The sequence below is a fragment of the Eptatretus burgeri genome, unplaced genomic scaffold (assembly GCF_056783735.1).
Source record: "Eptatretus burgeri isolate ZD-2024b unplaced genomic scaffold, Ebu_testis_v1 Ebu_testis_scaffold_3169, whole genome shotgun sequence".
Lineage (NCBI taxonomy): Eukaryota > Metazoa > Chordata > Myxini > Myxiniformes > Myxinidae > Eptatretus > Eptatretus burgeri.
In genome coordinates, this window is record NW_028225117.1 from 251831 (window position 1) to 264501 (window position 12671).

At 42.9% G+C, this 12671-nt stretch overlaps 1 protein-coding gene across 2 annotated transcripts; it reads right to left on the reverse strand.

Annotated features, from left to right (window-relative positions):
- Positions 1-6313: 6313 nt before the first annotated feature.
- LOC147006515 (uncharacterized) lies at positions 6314-10867 on the reverse strand. 2 transcript variants are annotated; one of them, XR_015054796.1, is made up of 3 exons: positions 10491-10867; positions 8546-8685; positions 6314-6736 (listed from the first exon to the last, which is right to left on the reverse strand). XR_015054796.1 is itself a non-coding variant. In XM_085868662.1 (3 exons), exons 1-3 carry the CDS (start codon positions 10288-10290, stop codon positions 6479-6481), a joined length of 423 nt encoding a protein of 140 aa, XP_085724788.1. In that variant the 5' UTR covers positions 10291-10395; the 3' UTR covers positions 6314-6478. The 2 variants fall into 2 exon arrangements, 1 of the variants encoding a protein (XP_085724788.1); XM_085868662.1 differs by lacking the exon at positions 10491-10867 and adding an exon at positions 10266-10395.
- Positions 10868-12671: the final 1804 nt, after the last annotated feature.

Consider the following 12671-nt stretch of genomic DNA (forward strand, 5'->3'; position numbering starts at 1 on the left):
TTTTGTTTCATATTTTGCACATTGTTTTGTTAAATTAATTAAAATTAATTTACACACAAAGCATGAGCTCCAGAATCTCTAAACGTGAGAAGAATTGCGGAATTAATCCAAACAGAAGTTCCGACCGCTAAAAAAAATTCCACGACTTTAATTTGTCCAATTCTCACATTCTTTGACACCTCTTCCTCTCCTCAACCCCCGGAGAGTTGTGTGGTGGTGGAGGGTACAGTGGAACTTCCCATAGTTGGCACTTCTCGGAGTTGGCAACTTATCCTACTTGGCGGGTATCGGCCGGTCCCGACCGAAGCCATTGCAATTTCTTATGAACAGAACTTCCCGGACTTAGCAATTCTCGTTTCTGGAACTTGGCACCCAAAAGCCGGTCCCAATTAACCAATCAACTTCTCGGACTTGGCAGTGAAGAAAACTTTCACGGTGACAGGCCCAATCCACAACGTCGGCGTGGTTTAATGGCAGTTCGACTCAAGTTTGACGTTTGGACTCAAAGAACGATTTAAAAAAGGTGCGATGGGTTTGACGAACCAGTCAGCTGGCAACATACCTCACAAACAGTTCAAGCAAATGTCCCTGGTGGAGAAGTTGGAACTTATCAAGAACAGCGATGGTCGATCACAAGGAAGTCTGGCGGAACAGTCCGGCATCGCCCGATGGACGGTACAGAACATTCTAAAGCGAAAAGCGGAGTTCATGCAAGCCGACGGAGAGAATGAGCCGAGCAAGAAGAAACGGGCCAACATCTGTCATTTCGCTCTGGTTTCACGGAAACGTTCACTGATGATCCAGAAGACGAGATGGCTTTGGCCGATCTCGTTCGACAGTTTCAACGCACAACTGGGTCGGCAGATGATACTCCCAACGAATACGTGGCGTGTGACAACGAACCTGTCACCAGTGATGTCAACTGTACGGAGGACGACAGTCACTGCCTGCTGCCTGCTAATGATGACAACGATGATGATGATGATTCGGAAAACGAACCATTCCCGACAATAACAACAAGACAAGCGATTCCGAAATGTCGGACAAGCTCAGAGACTTTTTTCGATGAGACAATATGCCCGATTTTGTGCAGCTTATCACACAGATGAACAATTGTTTGCTCGAAAAATTCGTGACTTTTTCCCGCCAGACGGACTTGATGTCTTTTTTCATTCACCAGGACAGCTAATAAAATTATTGTTGCATGTAATAATGAAGATACATGCACATAATTTGCTAATTTTTGAATTTACACGATTGTATATCTTCCTGAGGTTTTAAAATATAAGTTTTAGAACATATGTCTTGTGTGTTAATAAATGTACATCTAGATTTTACTAAAACTCTCATCTTGTATGTATGTATGTATGTATGTATGTATGTATGTATGTATGAATGTATGTTCCCGAAATACAGCCAAAACGATACACGATAGAGCAAAAATATTCGGTGCACCTTACTCACCATTCTCCTGCGGTGTGCAGTTCCAAGTTTCGTTTAAATCGAGCAACGAAAAAGTTATTTAAAAAAATCAATTCCCGATTCAGTCAAGCACTCTTCGGGATTATTTGATCAATGCAAACAACCTTAGCAGAATAGTTTGCTGGAGCTATCTTTTATTATTTTTTTTGAAATGATTTTTTTTTATCAACCGCTGTCACAACGGGAACCCAACGGGCTCATGGGTCGTCTGTCTCATATGTTGTAAAAATAACTTCACTGTTCCATTGTTTTTTTTTGTTGGCACTCTTGCAGGGAACTCCCAACTGCTTGGACTTGGCAACTTCTCGAAGTTGGCACTTTTGGGCCGGTCCCTCGAGGTGCCAAGTCCGGGAAGTTCCACTGTATTTAGGAGGAGGATTATGTGAGGAGAAGGGAAGGAAATTGAGCATGAGGGTTGGGGAAGGCAGCACGAGGGGAGGGGAAGCAACGTGAGTGAAAGGGAAAACAGCGTGAGGGGAAGGGAAGGCAGCGTGAGCGGAAGGGAAGACAGCGTGAGAGGAAGGGAAGGCAGCGTGAGGGGAAGGCAGCACGAAGGGAAGGCAGCATGAGGGGAAGGGAAGGCAGCATGAGGGAAGGGGAAGGCAGTGTGAGGGGAAGGGAAGGCAGCGTGAGGGGAAGGGAAGGCAGCGTGAGGGGAAGGGAAGGCAGCGTGAGGGGAAGGGAAGGCAGCTTGAGGAGAAGGGAAGGCAGTGCGAGGAGAGGAGGATGTGGTTGTAAATATGTTGGGAGATGGGGGTTAAGTTAAGAGCGGAAAATAAATTCTCATCTTCCAAATGGAAAGGGTAGTCCATGGATAACGATATACAATTAACAATTGGAATTTACATCTAATTAATAATTCATATTCGTTCATAAACAACTATAATCAGGTTAAAGTTCCAAGTGACATTGAACTTGGAAAGTAATCAAAGATTCAAGCTGAAACGATTGAGAAAAACAAACAATTTAATGGTTAACACCTTTACACCTGATCACAAGGAGTTACAAAGAATAAATCCTTCCAGGTGATGTGAAGAACTTCCTACAACAGGAACAACAAACATGGTTATATCATACTTTCTGTTTCCACCTCACAAAACCTAAATTTGTCCAATTGGCTCAATCCCGCCATTTTCTTCAAGGCATTAGTGTAGTCTCCTTGGTCTCGAGTATTTATGATGACTCTTTCTCCATCCCAACTGCTGCAATTTAATCGATTCTTAGTCATGACAAAGATCCTTCCTTGTCGATCCTTGTTCTGTCGAGCTCTTTTTTGAATCTTCCTGCTCTTTTGTCTTTCTCCCATTTGTTGGAGAATATCTGCTGGTATTTATTTTTGTAATTTTCCTTTTTTTTTCTTTGCAATCATTGGGGTTGTATTTGTTTCTGTTTCGTTTTCCTGTGTCGTACCTGTAATTTACATCTGTTCTCATTTACCAATAATCCTCCATGGTTCATGCATAGAATGTGCTTTCCAGTGGAGGATGACTTCCTTCTCCTCTAAGTTGCAGCTTTGTTCATTTAATCTTCTACGATTCGTCTGGAGCCAAGCAGAACAGGCTGTTGGTTGTAGAACAGGCGACATCTTTTTAGCTTTGGTGTGGAGTGCTGTGTGAGTTAGTTTGTGGTTATTCAAAGTAAATGACTGACGAAACACTTTGGAACACACAGAACACTCGAACGGTTTCTCCCCAGTGTGAACTCGTTTATGTACATTCAAGGTTGATGAATCACGAAAAATCTTCGAACACACAAAATACTCATACCGTTTCTCCCGAATGTAAATTTGTTTGTGGTTGTTCTCCCCTTGGTTGGGTTTTTCCCCAGTGTAAACTCGTTTGTGGTTGTTCTCCTCTTAGTTGGGTTTTTCCCCAGTGTAAACTCGTTTGTGGTTGTCCTTCCCTTGGTTGGGTATTTCTCCAGTGTAAACTCGTTTGTGGTTGTCCTCCCCTTGGTTGGGTTTTTCCCCAGTGTGAACTCGTTTGTGGTTGTTCTCCCCTTGGTTGGGTTTTTCCCCAGTGTAAACTCGTTTGTGGTTGTTCTCCCCTTGGTTTAGTTTTTCCCCAGTGTGGTTGTTCTCCCCTTGGTACGGTTTCTCCCGAGTGTGGTTGTTCTCCCCTTGGTACGGTTTCTCCCTCGTGTGGTTGTTCTCCCCTTGGTACGGTTTCTCCCCAGTGTGGTTGTTCTCCCCTTGGTACGGTTTCTCCCCAGTGTGGTTGTTCTCCCCTTGGTACGGTTTCTCCCTCGTGTGGTTGTTCTCCCCTTTGTACGTTTTCTCCCTCGTGTGGTTGTTCTCCCCTTGGTACGGTTTCTCCCTCGTGTGGTTGTTCTCCCCTTGGTACGGTTTCTCCCCAGTGTGGTTGTTCTCCCCTTGGTGCGGTTTCTCCCTCGTGTGGTTGTTCTCCCCTTGGTACGGTTTCTCCCCAGTGTGAAATCTTCCACGTTGTTGTCCATTCGATGCCTGAGTACATGTCTTGGGACAAACAGATCGATTGTAGTGTTTCTCCCCCAGACGCCTCCTTTGATGTCGAGGTGAATTGGAGTCACAGTCAAACTCCTTGGTAAACACAGAACACGGGAAGAATTGCTCATTTGTTTGGATCTGCTTAGGTACCTTTAAATACCTTGTGTGGATGTCCTGTGACACGCTGTTCAATTTTTCAGTATCCTCAGAAGAGGACATTTCCTGATTAGCTGGGGTAGTTTACATGATGTGGAGCTGTGTAATTGTTCATCATTTCCTCGTGTGCTGGAGTAGTTTACATGATGTGGAGCTGTGTAATTGTTCATCATTTCCTCGTGTGCTGGAGTAGTTTACATGATGTGGAGCTGTGTAATTGTTCATCATTTCCTCGTGTGCTGGAGTAGTTTACATGATGTGGAGATGTGTAATTGTTCATCATTTCCTCGTGTGCTGGAGTAGTTTACATGATGTGGAGCTGTGTAATTGTTCATCATTTCCTCGTTAGCTGGGGTAGTTTACATGATGTGTAACTGTGTAATTGTTCATCATTTCCTCGCTAGCTGGGGTAGTTTACATGATGTGGAGCTGTGTAATTGTTCATCATTTCCTCGTTACCTGGGGTAGTTTACATGATGTGGAGCTGTGTAATTGTTCATCATTTCCTCGTTACCTGGGGTAGTTTACATGATGTGGAGCTGTGTAATTGTTCATCATTTCCTCGCTGGCTGGGGTAGTTTACATGATGTGGAGCTGTGTAATTGTTCATCATTTCCTCGTTACCTGGGGTAGTTTACATGATGTGGAGCTGTGTAATTGTTCATCATTTCCTCATTAGCTGGGGTAGTTTACATGATGTGGAACTGTGTAATTGTTCATCATTTCCTCGTGCTGGAGTAGTTTACATGATGTGGAACTGTGTAATTGTTTATCATTTCCTCATGAGCTGGGGTAGTTTACATGATGTGGAGCTGTGTAATTGTTCATCATTTCCTCGTTAGCTGGGGTAGTTTACATGATGTGGAGATGTGTAATTGTTCATCATTTCCTCGTTAGCTGGGGTAGTTTACATGATGTGGAGCTGTGTAATTGTTCATCATTTCCTCGTTAGCTGGGGTAGTTTACATGATGTGGAGCTGTGTAATGGTTCATTTCCTCGTGTGCTGGAGTAGTTTACATGATGTGGAACTGTGTAATTGTTTATCATGCTTCATTAAATGATGTTACATTACCTGAGTTGATTGCTTTTCTCTTTCATCCTTCATTTCAGGTTAATTTTCATGCGAGATGAGAAGATTATTTAACTAGAAAGGCCAATCAGTGGAGCACAAACCTCCACCAGGCTGATCAGTTTACGTTTGGTATCCCACTGATTGGCTGGATCTGGATTCGGACCTGAACTCACATTTAATTGGCTTGTTCTCGTCACCTAACCAACTCATCCACCGAGTTTCGTCCGAATCCATCCATTTTTGAGATATTTTGTTCACAAATAACCAAACAAGAAGAAGATGTCGCGTAGAGCAAGATACTTGTGAAATCCAGAAAACACTTGCTCTTAAAAATAATTGGTGGTTCAATTAAATGACCAAATATGCAAATCCTCTTCAAATTTAAAGTGAATTGGCTGAAAGTTGACAATTTTCGAAATTCCGCCTCGGTCGACCTTTTGGCCTGTGTTGACCTCAAAAATGCTTGATTGTTGAATTCAGTCACCTGATATACAAATCCTCTTCAAATTTCAAGTGAATTGGATGAATTTTCATATTTTCAGCGAGTCAGCCACCGCCTGTTACACCGCACGACAACACGTGACCAATGCACGCGTCAGCCAATCAACAGACGCGTCAGGAAGTCAGACAAATGGATTTTCACACCAAAACGGTGTATAGACCCACCGAGCTGCAACTCTCCGTGACTGCAAGATTTGTCCAATATCCACAGCGAAAGGCTTGTATCCAGGATCACGGCCAGTACAGGGAGAGGCCTCAGAGCACAACGTAAAAGTCATGTCGGAGGAATTTTGAGAGAGTAACGGAAGGGAATATGTAACATGTTGGTGGATTATCCTTGGTGTTGGCTGGATGTGGTGGGCTGGGGATCTGAGGATCCTGAGTTCAAATCCTACTCGGATGTTGAATTAATACAAGGTGGGGTTGACCCTGCCTGTCATCCTTCCTAGGTTGGTAAATGAGTTCCAGCTTGCTGGTATCCTGTATCGGAGTGGCGACCCGTCCAGGATTGTGTCCAATAGCCAAGGAGACTGCTTCGGCAGCACCAACGCTCTGCACCAGAGTATGGTCCCAATGGATGGATGGATGGATGTTTGGTGGATTAAAACGGAACAAAGTAACCAAAAAACAGCTCACATTACAATCAAAATCTTTAATCTGAAAAAAAAAACACGTGCAACAAAATTAACAACATTTGGATGTAAAGAGGAACAAAAATGTGTAAAAAACCACCAGGTAAACAAAAATGACAGCAAAGTTTCAAACAAAGTTTAGAACCTTTGGTAAACGCTTCCAAAGAGTCTTAGATGTTGTCCTTCCTGCGACCTTTCTTTCCAACTTGAGATTTCAGAACACGCTGCGGTGTCCCTGGAATGTTTGGCCAGTTTTCCTGGAGCCTTTGAAAAGGAGTCTTTCGAGGAGTAACTCTTCCCGCCGGTGATTGCGCGATTCCGGGTTCTCGGCGGGCCGGATCTGCGACGTCGTCCTTTGTCTTCTTTGTCTTTGCAAGCTCGTCTTGCAAGTAGGCCATTTGTGCTTGGACCTGAGCCAACACGTCGTTCTGCAGTCACACAAACCAGTAAAATGGACACAGATTCCTGAAAATATACTCACAATCAAAACAAAAACAATCCTACCCTGCCGGTCCTCTTATACTTCCTAAATAATATTCTTGAAGTTGAAAACAATGTTCTCAGCAAATAAAAACTGCTTGTCAACTCTAGAAATTAAATGTCTCCTTTAATGATTGTGGCGAAACACTACGGGGTGAATTTTAAAATCTGGTTAGCAAGCATCACGTTAACACACGTCTAACTCTTAAACGGTGATAAAAACGACGTACGCGCACAGCTAATCGCCCGTCTAGATCGCAATTTACGAAGGGAGATGAACAGCCGATTAATTGTGTATGCCAATTTGCTGTGCATGCCTAAACAGCTGATTAGTTGTGCACGCATAAACAGCCAATTCATTGTATACACCTAAACAGCTGATTAGTTGTGCACACCTAAACAGCCAATTCATTGTATACACCGAAACATCTGATGAGTTGTGTGCACCTAAACAGCCAATTAGTTGTACACACCTAAACAGCTGATTAGTTGTGCACACCTAAACAGCCAATTCATTGTATACACCGAAACATCTGATGAGTTGTGCACACCTAAACAGCCAATTCATTGTATATACTGAAACATCTGATGAGTTGTGTGCACCTAAACAGCCAATTAGTTGTACACACCTAAACAGCTGATTAGTTGTGCACACCTAAACAGCCAATTAGTTGTACACACCTCAACAGCTGATTCGTTGTGCACGTATAAACAGCTGATTAGTTGTGCATGCATAAACAGCTGATTAGTTTTCCACACCAAAACAGCTGATTAGTTGTGTTCGCATAAACAGCCAATTAGTTGTGCACACCTTTTTTTTGCATAAATTGTCGAGGCTCATATGAGAGCAAAAACACAGCAATGGGGGCATGAGACAAGAAGGGTGGGAGAGGGAAGGACAAAACATTCGGGAACAGAGACATGAGAGATCTGTGGAAGGGAGAGGGATGTGGTGGGGTACACGGGGTATACAAGATGGACATTACACATTCACATTCTACATTCTCTCTATCTTACTCTCACATTGTCTCTATCTTACTCTCATATTCTCTCTCTCACACTCACATTCTCTATATCTTACTCTCACATTCTCTCTCTTACACTCACATTTTTCCACCTTACACTCACACACTCTCTCTCTCTCTCATTGAAGAGTCTCAATCTCGAGTATATGCCTGGTGTTGGCTTAATGGTTAGGGTGGTGAGATTGGGATCCTAGGATCCTGAGTTCAAATCCCACTCGGCTGTTAAATTAATACCAGGTGGGGTTGACTCTGCCTGTCATCCTTCCGAGGTCGGCAAAATGAGTGCCAGCTTGCTGGTGTACTGTGTCGGAGTGGCGACCCGTCCAGGATTGTGTCCAATAGCCAAGGCGACTGCTTAGGCAGCACCAACGCTCTGCACAGAGTATGGTCCTGATGGATGGATGGATGGAATCCTGAGTCTAACTTGCATGCTCTATCTTTCTCCTGTTTCAATAGAAACAGGCCTCTGCACAAAGCACTCTGCCCTCTCCATTACAAGTGGAGTGGAATTTGCACCTGTTGTGCAAATTTGCATCCAAAATATGCATCCGAGTACATTTCAAACTCGATTTGCTGTCACCTCTTTCCAAACACCTGGAAAATCCAACACTGCAAGGAGACAAAGCCTCATATCAATTTGCTGCAACTAGAGAGAAAAGTCAAACTGCACTGAAACATCCTAATATATAAATAAATACGAAGAGATGAAAAACTAAAGCAGAACAGGTGGACCTTGTCTTTCAGGCTTTCTTGGAGAGCAGACAATTCAGCATTTTTCTGAATGAAAGCTTCGCCATTCTTCTTCAGCATCTCACGGAGTTCAACAACTTCAGCCTGCACAGCAAGGTTCGCACGACAAGGTCGATTCATCCCTGCAGGTGTAGATGAGGATGCAAGGATAAGACAATCATTACAGAAATCAAAATCCATTCACATCCTGTATTTTCATTTTGAAATGTTCTGATAAGTTCGGAAAGAGAGCGGTTCGAAACTTATAAATCCATCTCGGTTTCGGAGTGTCCAGGGTACAAACTACCGGTACAAGTCGATAAGAACAGGTTTCAAACTACCGTTGCAAGTCTATTAAAACAGGTTACAAACTACCGGTACAAGTCTATTAGAACAGGTTACAAACTTCCGGTACAAGTCTATTAGAACAGGTTACAAACTTCCGGTACAAGTCTATTAGAACAGGTTACAAACTACTGGTACAAGTCTATTAGAACAGGTTAAAAACTACCAGTACAACTCTATTAAAAAAGGTTACAAACTACCGGTACAAGTCCATTAGAACAGGTTATAAACGACCGGTACAAGTCTATAAGAACAGGTTACAAACTTCCGATACAAGTCTATTAGAACAGGTTACAAACTACCGGTACAAGTCTATTAGAACAGGTTATAAACTTCCGGTACAAGTCTATTAGAACAGGTTACAAACTACCGGTACAAGTCTATAAGAACAGGTTACAAACTTCCGGTACAAGTCTATTAGAACAGGTTACAAACTACCGGTACAAGTCTATTAGAACAGGTTATAAACTTCCGGTACAAGTCTATTAGAACAGGTTATAAACGACCGGTACAAGTCTATTAGAACAGGTTACAAACTTCCGGTACAAGTCTATTAGAACAGGTTACAAACTTCCGGTACAAGTCTATTAGAACAGGTTACAAACTACCGGTACAAGTCTATTAGAACAGGTTACAAACTACCGGTACAAGTCTATTAGAACAGGTTACAAACTTCCGGTACAAGTCTATTAGAACAGGTTACAAACTTCCGGTACAAGTCTATTAGAACAGGTTACAAACTACCGGTACAAGTCTATTAGAACAGGTTACAAACTTCCGGTACAAGTCTATTAGAACAGGTTACAAACTTCCGGTACAAGTCTATTAGAACAGGTTACAAACTACCGGTACAAGTCTATTAGAACAGGTTACAAACTACCGGTACAAGTCTATTAGAACAGGTTACAAACTTCCGGTACAAGTCTATTAGAACAGGTTACAAACTACCGGTACAAGTCTATTAGAACAGGTTACAAACTACCGGTACAAGTCTATTAGAACAGGTTATAAACTACCGGTACAAGTCTATAAGAACAGGTTACAAACTTCCGGTACAAGTCTATTAGAACAGGTTACAAACTTCCGGTACAAGTCTATTAGAACAGGTTACAAACTACCGGTACAAGTCTATTAGAACAGGTTACAAACTACCGGTACAAGTCGATTAGAACAGGTTACAAACTTCCGGTACAAGTCTAATAGAACAGGTTACAAACTACCGGTATAAGTCTATTAAAACAGGTTACAAACTACCGGTACAAGTCTATTAGAACAGGTTACAAACTACCGGTACAAGTCTATCAGAACAGGTTACAAGTCTATCAGAGAAATAAAGAATATATTGAGAATGTTGAGGAAAATGAAAGGATGTTCGAACCTGTAAAAGTTAAAATCCTTCTCATCAAATAATGCAATGCTCTGGATGTACGGGCAGTGGACAAAACATGTAAACACCTGGGAAAATGAGAGACACTAAGTATATTGAAAGCAACGGCTTGGACACAGGTGTGGCCGATGTGTTAATTTAGCAAATAACATCCAAGAATGCTTGATTGCCGCGCATTCTGATGTGAGATGGAAATCTGACACAACAAAGCCGTACAGTGAACATCAGCAGAGGTCTGCAGGCCTCATGTGTTCCGTCCACCAGAAAAATCAAGATGGCGGCCATGTTATTTTGTCTGGGTGCTTTGGTGGGTGGAGCCAAGCGACAGATGTGGGTGTGGTCCAGCAGTTGTCCAACCAATGGGTGCGCACTTCAAAAATCGACTCCCTCCCCCCAACAAGAACTCCAACAGCAACCAGAAGCTGAACGAGACATGTCGCAGTTAAAAGCAGAGCTGTTGCCAATCTCCTTTTACATTTGTGTTGGTGATACCCAGAGTCAGGTCATGGGCACAACAACAACAAAAAATACCCTCTGCTGTAAGGGGAGCGGGGGAGGGGGGGACAACTTGCCAATGCTCCTAAAGGGAGTGTGTGTTTGTAGCTTATTGTTGTTGTTTCGTATGCAGATTGTGGCTGCTGGTTACATCATTCTTCTGGAAGCACAGCCATGCTGCTGATGCAGTAACCCTGTTACCAGGAGCTGCTAATCGCTAAGCCGACTTCAGAAGGAAGACAGGCTGAGTCAACCCACCTGGCATTATGTCAACGACACAACAGGGTCTCAAACTCAAGACCCGAAGATCTTAAAGCAGTCACCTTGACCGTTAAGCCAACACCAAGCTTGGTGTTTCTAGTATATTCCGGCAGATATGTGAAATATTCTGATAGTTTTGTGCCTTTGATGATACAAGCATGAAATTTGGTACACAGTTCTAGCATACCCTTAGGAAACATTTTGGATATAGGGACATTCCAGATTACCCCTAGGGTCAAAATGGTGGCCATTTTACAAAATGGCTGCCACGAATAACAAATTCTGCCTACAAGGTCAGCAAAGTCATATGTGCTTGCTGCAAAACACAATGTAGTGAGTATAATATGATTATTATCAACTAGTATGCACATGCTTCATTATCTACTTCATATTTGACTAAAAAATGCATCTACGGTGGTCTATGAGGGACACAGATAACAGTTTACCATCGCAATAATGCATGGCTGGAACAAGAGCTCTGCAATATGATCATGCATGTGAATGTTACCTGAATATTGTTTCTGGAAATATAAATAGATCAAAAATCAAATTTGGTGAAAGGAACTTAGACTCCATGAATATATCCATTATTAATTACACACTGGTAGCTGGCAATGTCGCGATTAAATGCATAAATTTGCGAAATCGATATTGATGTACTCACTGTATTAATTTTCATGATTGCATAATAGAAATGTTCAAACTACAATGGTGTGTTCATATTGATTTGGGTTTAACATGGTCCTGTCCAGCGCAAAGAAATAATGCATGGTGGCCTATTGGGGACATCGAGTGACAATCACCCAAGATCGCCATTGTGTATATATGCATCTCCTCTGGGCTGGGGTTCGTAGTTGAAAACATTTTAACTCTGCTATTCTGTTTTCAGGTGATAACTCCACTGTAGTGTACCCAAAGACTAATCCCCTGCTTGGTGGTGGTTCTTCCCAATTTTACAGTGACTGATTGGTGGTGGTTCAAGACAATTGCCAAGCATTTCAAACTATTAGACCCCCAGTAGCGAGGGCCAAGTACATCTGTTACATCAATTAACCAGACAGACTGGAACCTATGTGTGCTGTGTCAGATGGACACCACTGAGCCTCTTCATTGTCCAGCTGACTCCAAGCGAAGCACAGGAGGGTCTGGATACCAGACTCTGGCAGACAACCTCCTCAGGTTCAGTGAGATCGACTGCTTGCCAAAATCTCTCGACATGTCCCGCTTGGACGATGGTGAGGGTATTGAGTCCACCTTCCAGCACCACAGGGCTAAGTGGCATGATTCATGCAGACTACAATCCAACAAAACAATTGATTCGGGCAGAGAAGAGGAAAACAACCAGTGGGGATACCGAAGGCATGACACGAAAGTATACCCGTCAGAGTGTGGACCGCACAGTCACTGCTCGAAACGTGTTTCTTTTGTGACAAGCCAGCAGGTAACGAGTCTTTGCGCAAAGCTTCTACCTTTGACCTGGACAGACGAGTCAGGAAATGTGCTCTGAAACTAGAAGACAAGCTTTCACTTAATGCTAAACTGAGTGCTGGAGATATGATGGCGCAAGATGCTCTGTACCATGTGAAGTGTCTGGTTTCCCTCTATAACAAAGCAAGGGACACAAAGAGAACCTTGGATGAC

Excerpts from the sequence above, each read along its gene's own strand:
- LOC147006515 (XM_085868662.1), bottom strand. The coding sequence starts at position 10,290 with ATGAGAAGGATTTTAACTTTTACAG. Across the intron at positions 8,686-10,265 it reads AAGGATTTTAACTTTTACAG|GGATGAATCGACCTTGTCGT; the intron begins GTTCGAACATCC and ends CTACACCTGCAG. Across the intron at positions 6,737-8,545 it reads AAGAAAGCCTGAAAGACAAG|AACGACGTGTTGGCTCAGGT; the intron begins GTCCACCTGTTC and ends GTGTGACTGCAG.